The following is a 24,031-nucleotide window of genomic DNA, read 5'->3' as shown; positions in this document are numbered from 1 at the left end:
GTGTCCCAGTGAGGTGATGCCAACTCTGGCCCACAGAGATGTCCCGTGTGGCACCTGGAGATGACAAGCCAATGCTTGGGTGAATCAGAAAAACTCACACTTGTGCATGGAGGGCCCCAAAGGCACAGTCAAGGCTCTGGCGCATCTAAAGGGGACCATGATGTCCCTTGGCAAGATGAAGGGGTGCTTTAAAAAAATGTATGATCAGCCGGAATTTGGGTAGAGTGCCCTAGATAGCCAACATAAAAGGTGGAGATTTTTGAAAACCTTCCTACTGAAGTATACCATATTTTCAGAAAAGTGTGGGTGTCCCAGGTGCCCAGTTCAATCACTTTTCACAAAGTGAACACACCATAACACCTGACCCCAGACCAAGAGGCAGCACGCTCTGGGCCCCCGGAAAGCCCCCCTGTGTTCCCTCTCAATCACAACCTTACCTGTAAGTAACCACTGTTTTGGCTTCCGTCACCATTGATTAGCTTTGCCTGCTCTTGAACTCACAAGAATGAAATGGTACAGTCTGCATTGTTTAGCATCTGCCTCCTTTCACTCAACATTATGTTTGGGAGTATTGCCCATGAAGCGTGTGGTTGTAGCTCCTGCTCACTGCTGCATAATATTCCATTGTGTGAGCATAGCACATTTTATTTATCCATTCTATTGCTGATGTGCATTTGTTGTTTCCAGTTTGGGGCTATTATGAATAGCATGACTGTGAATGTTTTAGTACAAGTCTCACAGTGGATATAAACCCTTAATCTTTTTGAGTAAGTGTCCAGGGATGGAATTTCAGGGTCATAGTGATGTGGGGTCGGTGAGCCGAGGAGTCAAAAGAAAGATTTCTTAGACTCTCAAGATCTGGCAGTAGTGCTCTTTTATTTAGAGAATAGTGTGGAATAGCATGGGGACAGGACCCATGGGCAGTCAGAGCTTCTGCTGCTGCCGCTTCTGCTGCCCCCGCTGGCATGGGGACAGGGCCCATGGGCAGGCAGAGCTGCTGCTGCTGCCCCTGCTGGCATGGGGACAGGACCCATGGGCAGGCAGAGCTGGTGCATGGGGACAGGACCCACGGGCGGTCAGAGCTCCTGCTGCTGCCCCGAGTTGAGGGTTAGGGCTAATTTTATAAGGCATGGGTACATGACTTATTTTTACTGGAGAAAAGAAAAGATGATGTAAAAAGTCATTAAATGATTTCAGTGCAGATGGGGTCTGGTTATTGTGCGGTCATATAACTTTAGATACGAATCTGGCCATATAGATCGGCATGTAGGTGAGGATGCCCTGGGCTTCTCTCCCTGGGGCGGTCCTAATTCATACCATAAAAAAAGTCCACTGGGTCGTATAGTTTGGCATGTAGGCCAGGTCACCTTGGGCTTCTCTAGCTGGGGCAGCCTTAATCCACATCAATAGGGCAGGAGTATTTTAGCTTTAATAGATAATGTCAAACAGTTTTCCAAAGTCATCATTACATACTGTATTATTCCATTTATGTAAGTTCAAAAACAGACAAATTCACTCTATGCTGTTAGAAGTCAAGATAGTAGCTACCTTCGGGGGTTGTGACTGGAAGGGGTCACAAAGGAGACTCTGGGGTGCTGATGATGGTTTGTTTCTTGATCTGGATGCTGGTTACATGGGTGTGTTAACTTTTTGAAAAGTCATTGAGCTGTACACTTATAACGTGTGCACTTTTCTGTGTGTGTTATACTTGAATTAAAAGCTTATTTTAAGTCTTGAGGAGCCTCAGCCTCCGGGAGTGGACACAACTACCCTCTCTGAGAATCCTCCAGTCTCAGGGGAACCTATACCTCCCGGGAGGTACACCGAAGCAGAGGAAGACTCCCAAGTCAGAGGTTCCCAAAGGCCACCGGAGCCACCCCTTCTGAGGCCACCTGTGGACGTCCCCTCACCCTCCTTTCCCAGCCTCGAAACACCTGGCTGCATTTGGCTTGCTCTCTTCCCATCCCACCTCTGGATTTAGCCCACACTTTCCACCCTCCCACTCAACAACAATGTAGAAAAACCAGTGCTTATTAAGCGCTGGTCATTGTGGGCAGTGGAGGGGAGAAGCGCCCAGAGCCTCCAGGAGCAGGAAGGGGCACAAATCACTTAAGTATAAGGCAGTTTATTGTAATTGTCATGTAATTTGCGCCGGCTGCCCACTTCCTGCAGACAGTCTCTCAGAATGAACTCTGCTGAGTTTGTATCTTGTATTCCAGTCCAGTAGTTTGGGTTGCAAGAAAGAGACTCACTCCAGTTATGTCATAGAATGGAAGTTTATTGCAAGGCCATGTGGACGGGCTCCCAGGAGCAGTCTGGCAATCAGGCACTCAAAGGAATGAGACCTGAGACCAGAGACGGTCCACCCTTGGCTACAAGGAGCTCACCTGGCCTCTAATTTCTTCCCAATCTGTTAGCTCCTATGCATCTCCCACTAGTCTCCATGTTTCTGGGCCCAAATCCCAGAGCTGTGAGCTCTTTGCTCCTCCTACAATTTGCCACCAGAATACCAAGGGAGTCATTAGCCCACCGGAGAACTGGTTCCCCTCAGGTCCTGGCTTCTCAGGAGCACTTTATTCCTTCATGGTGATCCTCGTTTGCATAAGCCTTCGGAAGGAGCATGAAAGCTCACTCAATCATGAGAGGGATCCTCCTGGAGCAGAAACAAGGATGCTGACAGCAACATCTGCTCCCCATGCTCCCTTGGGGTGGGGAGTGGGAATGGGGACACCTCTTCTTCTAGGACCACATCTGGCACAAGATGCCTGCTCAGGCAACTTCACTGCCTGGCATGCCCTCTCCTAGGGACCATCAAACCTTCTTGATTTCCGCAGTCTTAGTGTATGAGAGGGATTACCTCCTCCAGGAAGCCCATGACTCGAATGGCCAGGGACATGCCCTAGCCTTCAGCAGATGGGCACTGAGACAGAATGTGGCCTGCTAACGGCATTCTCATCAATTGCAAAAGTCTCAGGAATGAGTCCATAGTTGGGGTCCTTTGGAAATAGAAGAAAAACTACACTTCCCAGCATTTCTTGCAGTTTGGTGTGACCATGTGACTAAACTCTAGCCAATGGGAAGTAAGTGAAAATGACATGCGCAACGTCTGGGTTATGTCTAAAACGGAATGGGTGTGCTTCTACTTCCGTTCTCTTTCTTCTTGCTTGAGGGCATGTGGACACAGTGGGGTTATCATGAACCTCACAATCAAAGTTAAGATTTTAGGGACAGAGAAAAATACAGTAGTTCCTCCTTATCTGTGGTTTCGCCTTCAGCAGCTTCAGTTACCTGCGGTCAACCCTCGTCCAAAAATGTTAAATGGGAAATTCCAGAAATAAACAATTCATAAGTTTTAAATTGTGCGCCATTCTGAGAAGCGTGATGAAACCTCGCTCTGTCCTGCACCCTCCCGCCCACCCAGGACGTGAAACATCCCTCTGTCCAGCGGATCCACGCTGTGTACACTACCCGCCCGTGAGTCACTTGGCAGCCGTCTTTGTTGTCAGATCCACTGTCATGGTATCGCAGTGCTTGTGTTCAAGTAACCTTTAGTTCGCTTAATAATGGCCCCAAAGCCAACTTTATTATTAGTTATTGTTAATCTCTTCCTGTGCCTAATTTATAAATTAAACTTTATCATAGGTGTGTATGTATAGGAAAAAACATAGGATATACAAGGTTTGGTACTATCTACGGTTTCAGACATCCACTGGGGGCTTGGAAAGTATACGTCAAGGATAAGGGGGCTACTGTAAGATAGAAGGATCCAGAGCTCCAACACCTTCAACCACCATAACATACTCAGGCTAGCAGGAAAGAGGAAAATTCTCTCATGTTGAAGTCACTGTATTTGCTCTTTTGTTAGAGCAGCCTAACTTACATTCTGTCTCATACAGAGTGCCTTGGCCAGCCTGTGAGGTTGCAGAAAGCTTCTGCTCTATTCTAATCCATCCAAAATGTCCAGGGGTTGGAGGAGACAGATGTGAAGGGGCATGCATTGGAATAGAAATGGAGAGAGGAGATCCAGAGAAAAAGAAGTGGACAACATGATCAATTCATTTCTCTTCAGAGTCCCCAAGGGTCAGCAACCTCCTGGGTAGACTGGGGTTCACCTCCACCTCTCACCACCCATTTTTCTTGGGCACAAGAGGTTTGGAGTCGGGTCACAGAAAGTCAGATGTCGCACAGCTGTTTTCTAAAAGGCAGGCAGGCCCTGACACTGCGCTGTTCACAGGGCCTGAGTCATCACAGATTCCAGCAACTTTCTCCTCCTGAGGATAGGAAATGCTACAGGTCAGCTCAGGGGCAGAGCACAGGATGAAGTCCCAAATGCGGCTGCATCAGGATCAATAAGCTTCCCATAGGAAAAACCCTGGTCACAGGAGGACTCTGGGCACAGTCATCACCTGACTCCTAACTCTGGAGGGCGGTCCCCCAGGCCTCCAGCCTTGGGGAGGGGTCCTAAGGGGATTGGTGAGGGTCTGCATGGCTGGAAATGTGGCTGGGAGTCCTGGCTCACCAAATGGACTATCTGCAGAAGGGCATACATCGGGAGGAGGGGAAACAGACTTTGACGGCTGCCCAGGTGATAGGCAGACTCACGAGTGGCAAAGAGACAGCTCAAAACACAGGGTCCTGTGTTCCGAGATGTGTCTTAAAAGTGGAGGTGATGCTGCTAAGCTCAGAATATCTGCCCTAGTCATCCAACCAGCCACACAGCAAACATGTGGCTGCCCTCTGTCCCAATCAGAATATGTCTCCTCCTATCTTCTCAGGGGGCCCTGGTTCTCTATATTCTCCTCCAACCTCCCCCTAGCCCCAGGTGCCACCTTATAAATGAGAGCAGTCTTTTGGTGCCAGCCCCGCACGGTGGGGTAGCCGGGCATTAGTGTGTGTGCCCATGTGACAAATGGATACCTGCACGGTTGCCGTCTGAGAAGACATTGCCACCGAATTCTCACCCCTGCTCAGCTTGTGAAAATGCCTCCTTCTGCAAGGGCAAGAGTGGGCTCAGAGAGCTCCCCGCTCCCCTGCCTCCCCTGTTCCCTTCCCCTGCCCCGAGGGCTGGGCCCCAGACTGCTTACTGCATAGAGTACTGGGGAGCCTTGTGGAAAGTGGGATACCTTGTCTTTCTTCCTCCCCAGCCCTTTCTTCAGCAGAGACAGGTTAGAGATAAGGAAAGAAGAAAACTATAGAGAGATGAATTCAGAGATGACTCTAGAAGGGATCCGCAAATTTGGAGCAGAAGAGGGAGGGGAACAGAATAGGAAGTATAGAGCCTATGAATTTAGTAGGAAGGACGTGGGGGGATGTTGGGGAAAACAGGAGGAAGGATGAGGTGGCCCTGTCCACCCACCAGCTCTGGACCCACCTCCAGGTGTAGCAGGCCCCCAGGCCCAGCAGTAGGAAGAGGACCAGTAGGCCCATGACCCAGAGCAGCTGCTGGAACAGACGCAGGCGGTGCAGGGCTGGAACACAGGGTGGGGCTCAGGGCAGCTATGGCTCAGCCTCCTGCTCCCTCCCAAGGTGACTCCCCAAGATGAAACCCCGTTCTAACTTTCATTTTATGTCAGAAGCTTCCTCATGCCAATGAGCTTCAAGCAACCAGTCTAGACTAGACAGACAAGCTGGTTGCAGCAGAAGGGATTCAGGGAAGACCTCAGAAGAAAGCCCTTGGACTTGAGAGCTGGGCCTTCATGCAGAGTGGCCTGGTAGATGGAGCTCCCTGCTCACCTCTGGTTCCGAAGTAGGTGGAGGCAGAGGCTGAGCCCAGGGCGTTGGAGGCAGAGCACACATATTCCCCCTGGTCGCTGGGCCTCAGCTCCTTGAAGTCCACCCTCAAGGCATTGGGAGTGGCTGAGATGTGGAGATGTGTCTCCGCTGGAGCACCCCGGGACTGGCTGGAGGCCACCAGCCGACTGCCAAGGTGAAGGGTCAGGCTGGCTGGGGGCTCGCTGTCCACTCGGCAGTCCAGGATGCCTTGGACACCACCCTCGGGCTCCACAAAGACTGTCATGGTGGGTGTCTTGGGAGGGTCTGTGGGAAGACTCGGAGTATGACTGCACAAATCCCCCCCTCCCTGTACCCATGTAAGGTGACTTTGCTGCTCCTCCCATTAAGAGGTAGAGACTATTCCTCACTCTGAATCTGTGACTTGCTTTGACCACTAAAAGGTAGAAGTGTCATTGTGCGACTTCAGGGCTAGACCTCAAGAGGCCTTGCAACTTCTACTCTCCTTGGAACACAATCATGTGGGAAGTCCAGGCCAGTCTGCTGGACACATGTGGCCCAGCCAACAGGCAGCTCCAACCGCCAGCCAAGAAAGTGAAGCCATTCTGGACCATCTAGCCTGAGTTCAGCCACTGGACAACTGCAACCACATGAGGTCAGACCAGCAGACAAACTGCCCAGCTGAGTCCAGCCCAAAAAGCTGGTCCACAGAATTGGGAGCTAATAAAATGGATGTTATTTTAGGCACTAAGTTTTGGGATGGCTTGTTATGCAGCAATAGCTGACTGATACGGCATGGGCCTGGGTGAAGGATGGAATAGGGGACCAAGGCTGATGAGGGCCTATTGTGCACCAGGCACTCTGCACGCTTTATCTCCTATACTCACAAGGGGAGGGGACTGACGTTTCACAGAACAGGGAAGCAAGGCATGGATGCACAAGGTCACACAGCCAGTCAGTGGGAGTCCTCCAACCCACGACTGCATGTCTGTGAAGTCCTTGCTCTTTGCAGACAGAAGAAGAGGAAGACCTGAGGTGGGCATGTGAGATGTGGGAAGACTGAGGCCAGGGAGTGTTACACTCACAGAGCACACGGAGCATGACTGGAGTAGAGGTGGTGGCCCCACTGGGGAGTTCAGCCTGGCAATGGTACACCCCAGCTTGGGCACGGGCCACGTGGATAAAGGTGAGGGTGGGCACAGTCTCCATGTGTAGTCTCCGGCCGTTCCAGAACCAAGTGAAGGTGGAGTTGCCCGTGGGCTCAGGGTCACCAGGGAGGGAACAACTCAGGTTCAGTGCTGCCCCCTCAGGCACGTCCAGTCCTGGCTCGGCCACTACATGCACACCTGCAGGCCAAGGACCGGGAGGTGGTCAGGGATCTGGAGTCCTGTGGGAGCCAGAGCCTCCAGACAGGATCTGGGCATCTGAGAGGCCCCTGTGCATTATGGGAAGATCTGATCTGACTTGGGAGCTGGGCCCCCAGAAAGTGGGACTGCGCCTCCCTCATGAGACTGAAACCTCTGAGCACAGGGCTCTCTCTCATCCTTGCGCTGGGGACCCCCAGGGCAGGGATGTGCCTCCTTCTCTCATCAAACCAGGCTTTCTGATGGCTGAGGCTGTGTCTTGCCTTCAGATTTGACTCCCCAGGGGTGAGGCTACACCTCCTCCCTCAGACTGGGCTCCCTGAGGGTAGGGCTATGTGTCTCTTCCCACCCCAGGCTTCTCCTGGGCAGGCCTGTGCCCTCAGCTCCAGACTGGGCTCTGTGAGGGCAGGGTTATGTCTCCCCTGCATCCAAGCTCCTCTGGTGCATCGCTACACCTCTGCCCTTGTAGGGAGCTCTCCAAGGACAAGGCTTTCTCCCCCTCAGGCTGGGCGACCTCCTCCAGTAGGGGCTGTACCTCTTCTACCAGATCAGGCCAGCCAACCCCCTCTCGTGGGAGCCCCACCTCACACGGACTCTGACCCCACAGCACCTGAGTGCCTTCTCCTCCCCCCGGCCCACTCACCTTCCCCCTTTAGCTGCCCTGTGGTGCTGACCGAGCCCAGCAAGTTGTGGGCTGTGCAGACATAGATGTCCTCGTCACCCAAGGGCACACCTTGCACCTGCAGCCTCAGGACATTGCGGGCCACCTGGACATGGCCTGTCTCCGATGCCAAGCCATGGACCCCATTCGTGGTGGCCAACACCTTGCCATCATGAGAAAGGGCCAGCTCGGCAGGCGGCTCGCTGTCCACAGTGCACTGTACCACAGCCATGGGGCCAGCCCTTGAGTCCCAGAAGGAGGACACGACAGCATCCCGAGGGGCATCTGGGGGCAGAACAGGGCACAGTTGGGGGCCTTGCTTGGAAACCCTGTACTGTCCATTGCCCACTTGCCTGGAATTGGCAAGGCTTAAGCCTCTGGACAAATGGTCACCTCCTAGAAGTGACGCCTTCTTGGGAGTCCTATGGGCAGATTCCTCCAGCAGGGTTCGAGGGCCCTCGGGTCTCTTTCCTCATCACCTATGTCCTTCTTTCCCCAAGTGTCCATTCCCAGGTCCTCTGCAGTCCTGTGCCCGCCTCCACTGGGGCCCAGAAGCACTCTCCATCCACCCTCATCTGGGGCACCCCCAGCCAAGAACTCTTGCTCACAGAGGACTTTCAGGGAAGCTGGCCGGGAGCTGCGTGTGCCCTGGGCATCCTGGACCTGGCAGGAGTAGGCGCCTGCGTGAGCCCGCGTAGCCACTGGCAACGAGAGGGAGGTGGCTGGCCCCTCTTGCAGCCAACGGCTGTTGTGGTACCAGGTGTAAAGGGTGGGCGGGCGGGCAGCAGTGTCTTCACAGGTCACTGTGACAGGAGTCCCCTCTGGCACAGTGGCTGATGGAGCCAAGGTCACCTGCACAGCTGTCGCAAGAAGACCAGGGTCAGCTGGGCCAGCCAGAAACCACAGCTGGTCCCACCACTCATGGGCTTGGCCTGGGCCCTGCCTCACCCTCTAGCCGCAGCTCCAGGGATGTGTTCGCTTGGCCTAGCGGACTGTGGGCTGAGCAGCTGTAGAGACCCTCATCGCTGGGCCGGGGCTCCCACAGCTCCAGGCGCAGGGTGTTGGGGACAGAGGCTGCAGTCGAGGAGGCCAGGAGGTGGCCAGCACGGCTGAGGGCCAGCTGGGCGGGTGGGCGGCTGTCCACAGTGCACAGTATCAGGGCCAGCTGGCCGCCCCGGCTCTCTAGGAGGTAGGTCAGGTGGAGGCTGCGGGGTGCGTCTGGAGGGGCACGAAAGGTGTAGAAGTTCAGAGACCACCGCATTAAGAAGGCCAGTTTGCAGGTGGCATTCAAACCAGAAGGGCCCTGGCTCCCCACCCCAAGGGGCTCCATTTGCCCATCTGAGGCACTGCTCCTCTGCCCAGACAGGACCCATTGCCCCTCAACTCCAGTGCTCCTTGTGCAGTGCTCCAAAAGTAAGCTGGGTACTGAGCTCCTGGGTTGGACACCTGTGGGGCTCTGACCATGCCCTGATCCCTGTGAGCTGCTGTCATTTCTTCCTGTTCCACCCTGCATCTAAACACACTCACAGAGGACATCCAGGGTGACAGGTGTGGAGAGACGGGGTGCCTGCCCAGGGGTCAACAAGCCACAGCGGTAGGTGGCAGCATCCGTGACGGTGACATTGGGCAGGAGGATGGAGTGGGCACCTGGGCGCTGCTGCCCATCCTGGTACCACATGTAAGTGAGTTCGGCCAGGCGAGTGGTCCATACAAGGCAGGTCAGGTTCACCAGCTGCCCCTCCTGCACCGTGGCCTTGGGCCACACCTGCACGCTCACAGCTGGGGAGAGAAGGAGGGCACAGGGACACCAGTGAGAGTCATGAGGCTGTGTAAAGCAAGCAACCTGTCTCCATGAGGGTGGGAAGCCCCTCAGCCTCTGGGAGGCACAGGTGGCTCAGACGTGGAGCTTGGGAAACAGCTCATCTCTCAGGCGGTCCCTAGCGGAGTTCTGCAGAACGCTGAAGTGCCCCGAGCCCTCTCTGACCCTAGTAGAGGACACATGGGACAACAGGGGCCTCCCCTGAGCTGCTGTGGCTTCTCCTTGAGAGCCCCCTTTCTGATTAGTTTTATCCACTGAGCATCCATGTGAAATTCTGTTTTTAAAAAAGGCTCTTCAATGAAACCCAAGTCTGGCGATGACTGCCGTTAAGAAGGGTGGGAATGGAGACGGTCCTTAGATTCAGCCCTCCTGCCTTTGCCCCTGGCTTCCAGAACCCTCTCCAACCTCCTCTCCTCTTAAAGGAGCCACCCACGCATACACTGACAGCCCCACACTGACCCTGGGCATCGAAGTTGGCTGAGGCCAAGACCTGGCCCAGGGCGTTGGTGGCCTCACAGGTGTAGACACCTTCATCCTCCAGCACTGCGTTGTGGATCTCCAGTCGCAGCGTGTTGGGGGCCACAGCCACCTGTAGCCGGGGAGAGCTGCCTGCAAGTTCCTCCACACCTCCTAGGGTGGAAGCCACGAGGCGGTCCCCATGGAGCAATCGTAACTGGGCCGGAGGGTCGCTGTTCACACGGCACAGGAGGAGGCCCTGTCGCCCGGGGCCTGTGTCCATCAGGGTGGTGAGTATGGCCTGGCGAGGGGCGTCTACAGAAGGCACAGAGTGGTCAGGGCCTTGCCAGGTGGTCCCTCATCTAAGACTCTCTCTCAGAGGCAAGGCCAGGACCAGGGGCTCGACATCCCCTTCCCCACCGTGCCCTTGACTCCCTCACCCCCTAGGAAACATGCATGAAAGTGCTTACAGGACACGTGGAGGCTGACAGGGGCAGCCAGGCTTGTGGTGGCTGAGCCTGGGGCTTGGGCTTGGCAATGGTAGGCCCCAGCTTGGCTCAGAGTTATGGCTGCAAAGCGGAGTGTGGCCGAGGTCACCTCCTGGAGGAGCTGGCCATCCCGATACCAGCGATATGAAGTCCCCTCCAGGACCCCGGTGGGTACCTGGCAGCTCAGGACCACAGCCTGGCCCTCCTGGAGCTCGGGCGATGGTGACACCTGGACCCAGGCTCCTGCAGGGAGAGACCGAGAGCAGGTGAGGGCCCTCTGCCATCCCCTCCCACCGTCTGGTGTGGTGTGTGTGTCCACACCAGAACTGCACGACCTCAACCCTGTATCCTGGAGCCACAGCTCCCCAACCAGACCATGAGGGCCCCAGTTCAGCTCCATGCCCCCTTCTCTTCTGCTCCCCACTCCCCTGCACTGGTTCTGTCCTGGCATCTGCCGCCCAAAACCTTGACAGTTTTGCTGTCAATCACATCTCGCCTACCAGAGGGCGAGCCTTGGGAGGGCCAGCTTGTGCGACCTGTGACTCCTAGTGCCAGGCACAGTGCCTGCATGTGTTAGCTCTTGACAAATGCTGGTTTGACCCCCATAAAGCACTGAAATGAGAGGGATTTAGGTCGTGCCAAGTGCCATTGTCCTGATCACGATCTGGACTCAGAAGGGGTGACTGAGGGCTTGGAAAGGGAAGTTAGCAGCTGAGTGATCCTGGGTTCCCTCCGGTCCTCTCCAGCCCAGCTCTGCACCCAGGCTCCAGGTCATGAGAGCCCAGGGACCGGGGACCCTGCAAAGGGCAGTTCCTAGTGCCCTGGGGGCCGAGGCAGAAGGAGACCAGGGTGGGGGAGGGAGCAGGAGAGACAGCTGAAGTGGCGACTGAGACCACAGGCTGTGCCTGGGGCCAGAACCGAACTGGTCCAGAGCTAGTCATGCAACCATGAGCAGGCTCCTAAAACTCTGACCCTCGATTTCTCTGCCTGCAAAATGGGTATGATAAATAAGATAAGATATACAGAACCAAGGCCCAAGGAAAATGTTCAAAACTTGGAGTTTGTCATTGTGGGAGAAAACAACGCGTGTGTCCTTGGCCTTTGCAGCATTATGGGTATTAACTGCCCTTTTTCCAGGCTTTTCCCTTAAGGAGGATTTTTATAGAACACTATATATACATATATACACATACACACACACAGTAGACACATGAATATGTATATTAATGAAGAATATGAATATATTCTTATGCATGTCTTTATATGTATATGTATATATGTGCGTGTACACATACGTTAAATGTATATACTCCTACTGGCTGCCGTGGTTATTACAGATGAAAATATCCAGCTGGAGACAAAGGGAGGCCTCCTGCTGGCGGGCTGGAAACTGTGCCCTAACCATGACTGAAAAAAGATGCACATTTCTGCACAAAATCCACACAACCCAGACCAAAGTCTGCACGGAGTAGCCCCCGGGGCTGCTGGGTCCACCACATCTTCAGAGGACAGACACTCACCTCGAACCTGGAAGAAGAGGGAGGTGTTGGCTGATCCGAGGTCATTGGTGGCCTCACAGCGGTAGCTGCCAGAGTCCCCAAGACCCAGGTCGCGGACCTCTAGTTGCAGAGAATTGGCAGTGGCTTTGGCCTGGAGGCGGCCATGGCGTGGGAGCTGGGGCCCCGGACTCGTGGCCAGGAGGCGCTCCCCATGGAACAGGGCCAGCTGGGCCAGGGGGCGACTGTCCACAGTGCAGACGAACACAGCCATGTGGCCCTGGCCCATGTCCAGGAGGGCTGACAGCTTTGGAGGGTCCGGGGGATCTGCAGGGATGGGAGCAGCTCAGGCCATACGCCAGCCCAGCTTACCACCTTCCAGCTGCCACACTATGTCCCACGCCCCCCCCACCCCCCGACACACAGTGGGCAGGCCCACCTTTGCCGGTGCCCAAGCCACGTTCTTGCCTCCCCAAATTCACCCCAGCCCTGTTCTCCCAGGCCACACCCTCCAGCCTCCAAGTGCCCACTCTGCCCTTGCCCGTCACCCACAGAGCACACTCAGGAGCACCGGGGCGGACAGCTGGGCATCAGCCTCGGTGAGGATGCGGCAGGCATAGAGGGCTGCATCCGTTCTGGCCACAGGCAGCAGCGTCATGGTCTCCAGGGGTCCCTGGGCCCACAGCGCCCCATTCCGGAACCAGGAGAAGTTGGCAGGGCCACTGTCAGTTTCTCGGCTCACGTTGCAAGTCAGGTTGGCTCCGGTGCCCTCCTGCAGTGTGTGCGACGGTGCGATGACCAGGACGGTGGCTGGAGAACGGGCAGCACAGTCCTGCTCAGACAGGCCTCACCTTGACTGCTTCCCCCCAACCCTGGGGCCAGCGGTGCAGCCTCTCAGCCTGGAGGGGTCAGGAAGGAGACCCTCTGGGGTGCCCACGGGGTGGAGGGAGGAAAGCAAACTCCCCCTGCTGAATGGAGTTGATTTCACCCGATAGACCCCCCTCGGAGCCAGGGGTTACAGAGGAATAGGGTCCTGATTACCAGCCCCTGACCCCAAGCCACCCATTCTCTGCCCCAACTCACCCTGGGCATTGAAGGTCGCAGAGGCAGAGGCGTTGCCCAGGGCATTTCTGGCCTCGCACAGGTACACACCCTCGTCCTCCAGCCCCGGGTCATGAATCTCCACACGCAGTAGGTTGGGGGCTCTCGTGACCTTCGTGCGTGGAGAACAGCCCCCACAGGTGCTGCAGCCATGGGAAGAGGCCACAACACGGTCTCTGTGGAGCAGCTGCAGCTGGGCTGGGGGGTCACTGTCCACACGGCACAAGAGGAGGCCTCGCCGGCCAGCCCCCACTCCTGTAGCATCAGACTCCAGTCGGGCGGTGAAGGTGGGCTGGCGTGGGGCGTCTGTAGGGAGGAAGAGCATGGGCACTCATCCCATGGCCTCTGCCAGGCCCTCACAGATTGTCTCGAGGCTGGCTAGGCTCCCAGAACACACTAGACAGAGGCATGTGCCCAGAGCTGCCACAAACAGCTGTGTAGGCTGTGCACTGCACAAGAACAGTCAGCCCAGAGTGGGAGGAATCAACTCATGCCCCCTACGCCAAGCTGTGCCCTAATGCAGAACTGAGTCTTCCCAGAGGAAGGAGCACCATTCTCTAGCTCGGACATTTTCTAGGTGGCTAGAAGCCGCCCTGCATAACTCCCATGTGCTCCTGAGTAGGGTGCTCACACAGCAATCCCTGGAGTCTTGCTCTCTGCTCCCACTCTGCACCCCACCCCTTACCCCTGAACCTTCCCCAAGAACTTTCTGCCTCTTATCTCTAATCTCCTAGCCAGTTCCTGTGATAATAGATAATGCCCAAAACGTCCTCTTCCTAGAGGCTTCTGGAGATGGACAGTCAAAGACAACCACCAGCCCAGACTCCCACATGATCTCACTCAGACACTGGAAAACCCCTGAGAGAAGGCTGCTCTCCCTGACAGTCCCGGGACATTGCCCTGGGATTGTCCTGAACATGGGTCAGCCCCTTGGGCTAATACGGAGCATTCACCCTTGAAAGGACACCGTCCCTGGGCTGAGAGGTTCTGCCTTTGTGTCTCTGGGAAGCTGTGAGGGCATAGGCTATGGGGCTTGTGCAGATATATAGGAGTATGATGTCCCAGACCCAGATCAGGAGGACAAAGCTTAGATATGGTGCCCATGGTGGATTTGAGCCTGGGAGCAGAGGGCCCTAAAGGGGCTGGGATTGGAGGACGGGATGTGGGGAGGTAGAGAAAGCACCAGCCGTGTTCCCCACATTTCAGCACTGGATGGAGAGATCCGTGGTGCCCAGGCCTGTGGCTGCCCTCCTGATCTAGACTCTCAGGCAGGACAGGGTCAGGGGGCCTGGAGGAGGTGGGGGTGGCTGCTGGGCCCCAGTGGGCTGATCCTCCCCACAGCAGGCGGGGGCCAGAGTGAAGGCTGCTCACAGAGCACAGTGAGAACGGCAGGCGAGGAGGGGCCGCTGGCGCTGTGGCTGTCCTGGGCCCGACAGTGGTAGGAACCAGCGTCAGAGCTGGAGGCCGCCGGGAGCAGGAGGCTGCTGCTGGGCCCCTCAAGAAGCAGGGCTCCGTTCAGGTACCAGGAGAAGCGGATGTCAGGCGTCGGGCTCAGGCCGCTCCTGCAGTTCAGCGTCACTGCCTGCCCTTCCACCACCTCCGCTGCCGGGCTGATGAGGAGGCGGGCAGCTGGCAGAAGAGGGGGAGAGGGAGGCTCAGGCACCCTGTGCATCTGTGGCTCCACGCCACTCGATGCAGGAAGGCCTCCAGGATTCTCCTCTCCCTACACGACTATAGGTAGGTCTGGGCTTCGTGGCACCAGCTCTGTGCATCTCTTGATGATCAGGAGGGTTTGGCCTTGAATGCCAGTTCTGATCTATTGATGGTAGCTGGCGGCAGCATGGGCGAGAAGGATTCTGAGCCAGAGCCCAGGCTTATGTCAAAAACCTGGTTTTACCCATTAGCTATGTCTGCCACGGCCTCAGAAGGAGGGAAGGGCAGCAGATGCACCACGATTTGGAAGACTACTTCTCTATTTTGCATCCCTCATCTGACTCCTAGCACAGAGCCTGCCTCAAACGTTTGACAAACAAAAAACTAGTGAATGCATATGAAGGACCCTCCAAGTTCAGAGTCAGAATGTATACAAAAGGACTAATGCAACCTGTCACGTTTCCTTTTTTGCCTTGACTTCCAGGAACCTCTCAAGTTGGGATGACTGTATAACCCAGGTCTTTGATGTGATTTTTACTAGCCAGCTAGTTCAGTTCCTCAGTTGAGCCCTCTGGACTCCCAGGAGGAAGAAGCCAGAGCAAGCCTCCTCCTGGGGTTCCCTACGCTAGCCCCTGTGGCCGTCTTACCATTGGCATGGAAATCCAGCGTGGAAGACGCATTCCCAAAGGAGTTGGTGGCTGAGCACGTGTACTCCCCACTGTCAGCTGGTCCCAGGTCTCGGATCTTCAGGCGCAGGAAGTTGGGGGCAGAGGAGACACTGAAGCGTGGGCTGTTGTCACCCTCCCCAAGGGTGGAGGCCAGGACAAGGCCCCCATGTGACAGCACCAGGGTGGCCAGTGGCTCGCTGAGCACAGAGCAGTGGAAGATGCCCACCTGCCCTGCCTGTGTCTCCAGGAAGGCAGTAAGGTCCAGGGCGAGGGGTGGGTCTGTGTGGAGACAAGGGGCCTGTCACCCTCAGATAGGGGCACTCCCTAGGTCCCTCTTTGTCCCACAATGCCCTGGGAGAGAGGATGACCTCAGCAGCTCCTGAGTGCCTGCTGAATACACTTTTGTCCCTGGGCTGGGCCACTCACTTTGTTATCCCCGTTAATCCCTGTGGCAACCCTGCAAGTAAGGATGAGGGCCTCACTTGAAAGATGGGAAAACTGGTAGAGAGACCTGGCGGTTGACAGCACCTCGACCAAGTGATCCAAGTGGACGTTATCAGCCATGGGACAAACTGACATCATGGGCTTCCTGCTGTGATGCAGCGAGACGGACACGGCGTCTCGTCTGTGGTGGCCCTGCCCAAGGGCACAGGCTCAGCCTACTCAAACCAGACAAACGCAAACGGAGGGACATGCACAGAACAACTGACCTGTGCTGTTCAAGTTTCAGTGTCAGGAAAGACAAGGAAAGACTGAGGAACTGTCCCAGATTAAAGGAGAATTCAGAGACATGACAACTCAATGCGATGTGGGATCCAAGATCAGATCCGGACCAGAAAAAAATAACTGCTGTACAGGACATTATGGGGTCATCTGGTAAATTCTAAATATGAACTGTAGATTAGATAATAGTCTTGTATCAATGTCAAATTTCCTGACTGCAGTCATAATACTGTGGTTATATATAGAATGACCTTAGGAAATACATGCTGGGGAATTAAGGGGTAAGGGGCATTACGTCTGCAACTTTAGGAACATAAATGAATAAATAGACAACATACGTGTGTATGTGTACTTGCAGGCTGCACACGTGTGCATGCATGTGTAGAGAGAGTGCATTTGTATATGTGTTTACAGCAGGAGAAAATGTGTGCACACAAATATGTGCATATGTAGATACATACATGTATGTGTGTCCGCGTACACACACACACACACACACATATAACATGTACTTTAAAAGTGAGTAAAAGAGAAAGCAAATGTACCAAAATGTTAACAAATAGGGAATCCAGGTTAAAGGAATGTGATAATTCGTTGTACTCTTGCAACTTTTTCAAACTTTGAACTTATTTCAAAATAAAAAGTTTTTTTAAATAGGAGAAAACTGAAGTCCAGGGAGGTCAAAGCCCTGCCCAGGTGTGCAGAGCTGGGAGATGAGCTCAAGGACACCGGAGCCCAAGACCCCAACCCATAGGCTCCAGCCTTTGGCCACCCCCCGGCCACTTACGGCTGACCACCATGCTGACCGGGCCAGAGCGCTCTCTGCCCAGGGCGTTCTGCACCTCACAGAAGTAGAAGCCGGTGTCAGCCCTGGTGGCCGGGCGCAGCTGGAGGGTCTGGCTGTGGGCGTCCTCCAGTGGGGCGTGGTTCTTGTACCAGTTGTAGCGCAGCTCACCGGCCACTTCTTTAGGTGTGTTGCAGGCCAGTGTCACCGTCTGGTTCTCCAGGATGGGGCCTGCTGGACTCACCTGGACCTTAGCCACTGTGGGGGCAGCATGGGGCACACTGGGGGATACCCAGCTAACTTGCAGGCCCAACCCCCCAGGGTCCCAGGGTCACAGCAATCAGCCTAAATCTCTGCACAGTCTCCATCATGCCCCTTCTGTGGCAGAGCCTCCTGGATTGGCCCTGCATCTCCTTGTCCTGTTTGCTAGAGGCCTCCTACCATCCCCCCCTGCCAGGGAGGTTTGTCATCTCTCTGAGGAAGGGCTGGGACTCCACACCCACATCCCAGGAGGCACTTTCGCCAGGAGCCCCTGAGTCCCAGTGGCCTGGACCCCTCCCAGCCCTCTGGTCAAGACCCAAGCTCACCCAGGACTCACTGAAGACAGGGAGGCTGACAGGAGGCGAGACCGAAGAGCCCACGCCATTCTCAGCTTGGCAGGTGTAGACACCAGCATCATCCCAGCCTGCCTGGGACAACTGCAGCACACGGCTCTGGGCTTTGAGCTGCATCCCATCTTTGACCCACTGCACAGAACTGACCTCAGGGTAGCTGCTGTTCACCCGGCAGGTGAGTGTGACCCGATCACCTGGCAGGATATTCCGCCCTGAGGGGCTGAGGACGATGTCCACACCCTTGGGGGCATCTGCAAGGCATGACAGAGGGGGTAGGTATGGTGCCCAGGAAGGACAGGGGGCACTTCTTCTCTCCTCTTTCAACACTATGCCCTTGGGAAGCCCATTCAGATAAACCATTGGTCACATTATTTCCCCCATCCAGGGCGGGCACTGCCCCAGACCTTGCAAGGAATTCTCCATCCTTTCCTTCTCCATTGAGAGCCTGATAATGCAATGCTTGGCCTAGCATCCAGCTACTCTGCCTTCTATGGCCTTCTACCTTATGACGCTGTCCATTGCCCTCTGTTCCATTGCCCTCTGTTCTATTTGGGGGTCATGGATACCACCTGCCTCCTTTAGTGGCCTGTGATAGCCGTTGGCGGGGACCAACCACCTAACGGAGGGCGCCAAAGGCAGAGTCAGATTAGCTCTGAGAATGGTTAACCCATTTGTAAGGAAGGCACCAACATTACAAAGAAATTCTATTTCTTCTTCTTTTTTTTTCTAATTTATTGAATGTCTAACATGAGCCAGGCACTATTCTTTCTCTCTCTCTCTTTTTTTTTTTGCTGAGGAAGATTGGCCCTGGGCTAACATCTGTTGCTAATCTTCCTCTTTGATTTTTCCCTTCCCAAGCCCCAGTACATGGTTATATATCCTAATTGTAAGTCCTCCTAGTTCTTCTATGAGGGATGCTACCACAGCATAGTTTGATGAGCGGTGTGTAGGTCCACCCCCAGGATCCGAACTGGCAAACCCCAGGGCCACCAAAGCAGAGCATGGGAACTTAACCACTAAGCCACTGGGCTGGCCCCCGAAATTCCATGTCTTTAAATCTTATTCCAAAGCCTCTTGTTATATAAATGTGCTAATAAAAGCTAATATTTTCAAGTGCTTAATGTAAATATGGAAATAATAGAAGCTAATGTTTTCCTTTTTTTTTTAAGATTGGCACCTGAGCTAAGATCTATTATGAATTTTCTTTTTTTAAATTCTTTTTCTCCCCAAAGGCCCCCAGTACATAGTCGTATATTCTAGTTGTAGGTCCCTCTGGCTCTGCTGTGTGGGACGCTGCCTCAGCATGGCTTGATGAGCAGTATTATGTCCATGCCCAGGATCCGAACCAGCAAAACCCTGGGCCCCCAAAGCAGAGCGCGTGAACCTAACCACTCGGCCACAGGGCCAGCCCCGAAGCTAATATTTTCTAGTGCTTAATATGCATAAGGCACGCCTTTCATTTTGGCAACAATTCTATGAGTTAGGAGCTGTTCATTGCCACCTCCACCATACGGATGAGAAAACCGAGGCTCCAGGAGGCAAGTAACTTGCCCAAAGTTTGCTTATCTGGTGGGTGGCGGAGCTAGCTGCCCTGTTTCACTGCGATGGGAAGATGCATAATCATGTGGAAACTCGGGCTCTCTTTGCCGTGTGCAGGTGGTACCCTCATCCCCATGAGCATTAGGGGTCTTAGGCAGGAAAAGGGTGAACCCCTCCTCCCAGCATCACCTAGAGCTGGGCTGAATCCCAGGGCCCTCAATGCCCAGCCCCCAATTCTCTGGCTCTTTGTGTCTCCTCTTCTCTGCCCTCCTGGCCTTGAGGCCAGGAGGTAGAGGGAGCCCTTAAACGTGGCTCCGAGGGCTCAGAGTCTCTCTCCACCTGCCCCAGCCTGGAGGTCCGAGTGTGGCCCGCCTTTGCCTCAGGGAGGAGGGTTCCTCCCTGGAGAAGGGGCTGGTTTCCACTGAGGAGCCGCAGATGTGTGCTCAGTAACGAGGATGCGGCCCCTCGTGCACTCACACTGCACTTGGAGGTGAACCTTGCTCTCAATCCTGTGGTTGGCCACCGAGAGCTGGCAGCTCAGGGTCCGGCCATGGTCCTGCCAGGACAGGGCCATGTGAAGGGTCTCCAGGTGTTTGATGCCTGTGGGTTCAAGCTTCAGGAGGTTGGAGGTGACTGAACGAGCGGGGTCCTGGCCGTGCCACTTCAGGCTGATCGTCCCCTGCGGGCACGCGTAGGGAGTGGAGCAGTTGAAGTCCACCTCCAGCCCCTCTCGAAGTTCGGCCGGCAAATCAATGGTGGGCACACTGGGCTTCTCTGAGGACGAAGACAGGAAGCTGAGGACTCCCCTTCACCACACCTGAGACCTCCTGCCCTGGAAACCTCAGCCAAGGGGCAAGCCCTGGGCAGGGGGCTCCCAGGGGAAAGAGAAGCTGCTTTCCACCCCGAAGCCCACTTGGGTTGTATGCAAGAGGGACACAGGGTCGGGCTAGGGCTCGGAACTGTGGCCAAGATGGAGGCTGGAGTTGGGTTTAGGACAAGGGTTGGGACTGTCAGCCAGTTGGGCCAGGAGCATCTTGGGAGTCTCTTGCGGGCAGTAGTCAAGCCACTCTGCTCCTCACCTGTCACAGTGACCACAGTGCCTTTGACATCTGACCAGCGGTTGCCCTCACTGATCTCAAAGCGGTAGTTGTAGGAACCCGAGTCCTCCAGCTGCAGGTCCTTCAGCAGCAGGTTGCACACCTTATCCTCAGCGTCCCCCACCAGCTGGGTGCGGCCGTGGAAGCGCGACTCCACCAGCTCGGGGTTTGCCGAGTGGCTCGCCACCTTCCGGCTGCTTGAGTAGTCGTAGTACCAGATGGATGTGATGCCGTTGGGCACCTCCACGCGGTCAGGGAAGGTGAAGACGCAGGGGATGAGGAGGCAGGACCCCTTCACGCCCTGCACCTCCTGGGGACTGGAGACGCCCCACGAGGCCAGGCCTGAGGGAGAGGTGGGACAGAGAGGAGGGTGACGCAGGCCCCTGGTCACCGCAGAGCCCCGAGATCTGCCCCATAGAGGGTGCCCCAGATGGGCTCCAAAACCCTGCCCTGCCCCCAGCAATGCACCCCCGGAGTGGCCCCTCAGGGCACCCTAAGGAGGGTCATGGCTCCCTACCACTGCCATCTTGTGCCTTCCTTCAACTTCAGCAGCCAAACCTGTGACCCGGCACAGTCCAGTCTGACCAGGCCAGTGGAGGGCTGGACTCACCAAGGCTGGGGCCCTGTGAGACCGGCAAGGCCAGCAAAGCTTACCTGCCGGGATGGACAAGGTCAGGTGGAGAAGGTGGAGCAGGAAGCCCATAGCAGGTTCTCGCGCTGGTCCTGGTGCCTAAGAGGGTGATGCACGCTGTCTGGTTGGGCACACAGGGGCTCCTAGGGCACCGCAGCCTCAGAGCCTGTGAAGAGTCCAGCTCTGTGTCCCCACATGCTATGCTAGCCAACCCAGTGAGAGGGCAGGGCTGCCAAGGACCTCGGGGGCAGCCGCCAGCAGGGAGCCAGGAGCCAACGTTCTCGGCTCAGACTGTGCCCAGGAATGCCCTCACTTGGTGGGATGCCCCAAAAAGCCCTCTGTGTAGCCCTCAGCCCCACCCCAAGTTCTGCTTTCCCAGCCCCTCAGGGATACCGCCCCAGAGCAGATGGACAGCTATTTCTCCCCCACCCCCTCCCTGCCACCCAAGCCAACAGAAACTGGAGCCCAGAGAGGCCCAGTGACTTATTCCAAGGCACTCAGCAAGAATGATAACTTCTTTCTTGAGATTTGTTCCTCTGCCACCAGCCTTACCAGCTATAGGCCATAATGGGGCAAATATTGCATGATTCCACTTATATAAGGTACATAGGGCAGGCAAATTTATAGAGACAGAAAGTAGAATAGGGTTACCAGGGTTTGGGGGGAGGAGGGCAAGGCAAGTTAATGTTGAATGGGTATACAGTCTGTTTTGGATGATGAAAAAGTTGTGGAAATACACAGTGATGATGGTTACGCAATATTATGAATATGCTTAATGCCACTGAATTGCACACTTAAAAATGATTAAAACAGGGGCCGGACCAGTGGCACAGCGGTTAAGTGCCCACGTTCTGCTTCGGCGGACCGGGTTCACCAATTCGGATCCCGGGTGTGGACATGGCACTGTTTGGCAAGCCAGGCTGTGGTACGTGTCCCACATATAAAGTAGAGGAAGATGGGCATGGATGTTAGCTCAGGGCCAGGCTTCCTCAGCAAAAAGAGGAGGATTGGCAGCAGATGTTAGCTCAGGGCTAATCTTCCTCAAATACATAAATAAATAAATAAATAAATAAATAAAGTATTAAAAAATTATCAAAACAGTAAATTTTATGTTATATATATTTTACCACACACACATATAAAAACCCACGTTGTCAACTTTGCAATCCTCCCTGGTCCTAAATGCTGACTCGGCAGAGTGATGGGGAGGGCCTGAGGAGGCTGGAAGTGGGGACAGGAAACTCATGACATATCCCAGCCCCCAGTCCATCAGTCTCAGGGCTGGGGCCCAGCTGATTCTTGTGGCTACCAGGGGGCACACCTGGGGAGGGGCCGAGCAGATGCCAGGGTGCCTGAATTGCCTGTCAGGATGACAAAGCAGCTCTTAGCCAAGTGTGAAGGGAGCACAGGAAAGGCACGGGTGTGGGAAGGCCAGGAAGAGCCCAGTTTCTCAGGGGGCATAGCCCCCTGGCTGAGCTGCTCCAGCAGACAGGTCTGGTCATTTGCTGAGGCCCAGTGGCTCACCCTCAGTTCCTGGAGCAGTCCTAGGTCTGCTCCTCTCCCAGAGGGATGTACGCACACCCTCCACACCTGGTCCTTGGCCACAGGAGAGGCTCATGCTGCCCAGGCTGGACCCTGTGACCTGGATGCTATGGCCTGGATGCTGGGAATGTTTGGGGACAGGTGTGGCCCGGGGACCCAGAGCCTCCCGGGGTATCAGGGTCAGCTCCTCCACAGCCAGGACATCAGTAAGATACACACATATTGACCCTACCAACCCTGCTGTTCCCATTTGGGGCCCTGGAAAGGTCATGCCGAAACTACAGGAGGAATGGTGGGGTTTTAGACACACTGACCCCAGAATGAAGCAGGAATTTCTGGAATGTGTGAGAAGACCCTTTCTAGAACCACCTAAAACCACATCAGGTAGATGTCACCCATGCTTAGCCCAGCCCTGGCTCCGAAGGGGTCGGTACCCCCAGAGTGCAGCTTATTGGCTCAGCCTGTAAAGGCCAGCCTCAGCCCAGAGAACTTTTGGGGAACAAGAAGGGCAAGAAGGACCGCAGGAAGGGAGACTCTTGCCCCCGTGTGAAAGGCTGGTGGTGCTGAGGGGCAGCTGTCTCTAGGGCTGGGGTTGGGCTGGGCATCCTAGTGTGCACCTAGTGCCCCCTGCTGCTACAGGAATGATTGCAGGTCCTGGGGAAGTGTGTGGGTGTACTGGGGGGACAAGGAGCATGGCAGCCCTGAAACAACCCGTCCCTTGGGCAATGACTGGGAGAGCATTATCCCTAAGACTGGAAGTTCCTGAGGTTCATCCTTTTATCTCCAAGTCTTGGATGCTCTGAAGAGAGTTTTCAATCCTTGCTCCTAGAATTGGTATGCATTGCATCTGGGTTGGGTTGGGGCTGCCTGGCACACGGTGGGTGCCCATGTTGCTGAAAGCAAGTGTCCCAGGACATCTGGGGAGGGCGGGCTTGGGCCCTGATTCCCTGACCTTTGATCCCAGAAGCCAGCTCCAGCCTGGGGAGGGAAGGGTAGCAGCAGTGTCACGGTGGACAGCTGGGCCCGGGTGCAGGATTCAGTTTCTGTTTCCCAGCCCCAGGGCTTCTCCTCAACTTCCCTATCAGGCAAGACAGGGACGGAAATGGGGTGACACGACCAGCTGGAGTGTTCTGCCCACAGATAGGAAATCAGGGTACAGATGGGCAGTTCGGAGAGTGCACTGTCTTCATAATTGTGGAAAGCCCCCAACGGAGGCCAAACATTTAACTCTGAAAGCCATATAGTCCATAAATGAGGCCTATTGTCTTTGAAATGGGCAGCAGAAATTTCACATTCCATTCTCCAGTCTGGCTGTAAATGCTCCCAGCCCAAGCACCCATTCCCCCAGCTATGCGGGATGGTGCGGGGGGTCCTGCACTCAGAAGAACGAAGGGGTCAGGAGAACGAAGGGGTGATGAATGGAGGGGAGTGGGAAGGGGTTAGAGGGAGGGAAGATGAGGGCTTCAGTGCAGTTGGGCTGGGGTTTGGAATGGAATTAGGGCTGAGATTGGGTTGACATGGAGGTGAGAGTGATGGGGTTGGGGTGAGAGTGAAGATTGGGGTTGGGGCTGGGTGGGGATGACAGTTAGTAGATGTTTGGGGATGGGATGCAAATGATGATACAAGCGAGAGTGAGGTGAAGCTGGGATAGGGATGGGGCTGGGC

The 24,031-nt window shown here is 55.2% G+C and overlaps 1 protein-coding gene across 3 annotated transcripts in view; it reads right to left on the bottom strand.

Annotated features, from left to right (window-relative positions):
* Window positions 1-3,557: 3,557 nt before the first annotated feature.
* The window catches only part of SIGLEC1 (sialic acid binding Ig like lectin 1), a 20,645-nt gene continuing 171 nt past the window's right edge, over window positions 3,558-24,031 (bottom strand). Inside the window, exons 2-22 of one of the 3 annotated variants that reach the window (XM_046678207.1) lie at window positions 20,848-20,990; window positions 20,176-20,535; window positions 19,574-19,870; window positions 17,542-17,808; window positions 16,947-17,201; window positions 15,416-15,715; window positions 14,487-14,744; window positions 13,098-13,421; window positions 12,567-12,824; window positions 12,039-12,341; window positions 10,501-10,761; window positions 10,034-10,345; window positions 9,283-9,534; window positions 8,704-8,973; window positions 8,364-8,615; window positions 7,738-8,040; window positions 6,816-7,076; window positions 5,734-6,036; window positions 5,372-5,468; window positions 4,918-4,990; window positions 3,558-4,271 (exon numbers count right to left, since the gene is read on the bottom strand). In XM_046678207.1, the coding sequence (XP_046534163.1) occupies window positions 4,164-4,271; window positions 4,918-4,990; window positions 5,372-5,468; window positions 5,734-6,036; window positions 6,816-7,076; window positions 7,738-8,040; window positions 8,364-8,615; window positions 8,704-8,973; window positions 9,283-9,534; window positions 10,034-10,345; window positions 10,501-10,761; window positions 12,039-12,341; window positions 12,567-12,824; window positions 13,098-13,421; window positions 14,487-14,744; window positions 15,416-15,715; window positions 16,947-17,201; window positions 17,542-17,808; window positions 19,574-19,870; window positions 20,176-20,535; window positions 20,848-20,896 (5,163 nt within the window). In that variant the 5' untranslated portion in view covers window positions 20,897-20,990 and the 3' untranslated portion in view covers window positions 3,558-4,163. The remainder of the gene's footprint in view (window positions 4,272-4,917; window positions 4,991-5,371; window positions 5,469-5,733; window positions 6,037-6,815; window positions 7,077-7,737; window positions 8,041-8,363; window positions 8,616-8,703; window positions 8,974-9,282; window positions 9,535-10,033; window positions 10,346-10,500; window positions 10,762-12,038; window positions 12,342-12,566; window positions 12,825-13,097; window positions 13,422-14,486; window positions 14,745-15,415; window positions 15,716-16,946; window positions 17,202-17,541; window positions 17,809-19,573; window positions 19,871-20,175; window positions 20,536-20,847; window positions 20,991-24,031) is intronic. The other 2 variants (XM_046678208.1, XM_046678209.1) reach the window with 2 other exon arrangements.

Source organism: Equus quagga, chromosome 12 (genome assembly GCF_021613505.1).
Source record: "Equus quagga isolate Etosha38 chromosome 12, UCLA_HA_Equagga_1.0, whole genome shotgun sequence".
Lineage (NCBI taxonomy): Eukaryota > Metazoa > Chordata > Mammalia > Perissodactyla > Equidae > Equus > Equus quagga.
The sequence above is the reverse complement of the archived record's forward strand: the minus strand, read 5'-3'. Positions and strand labels throughout refer to the sequence as shown.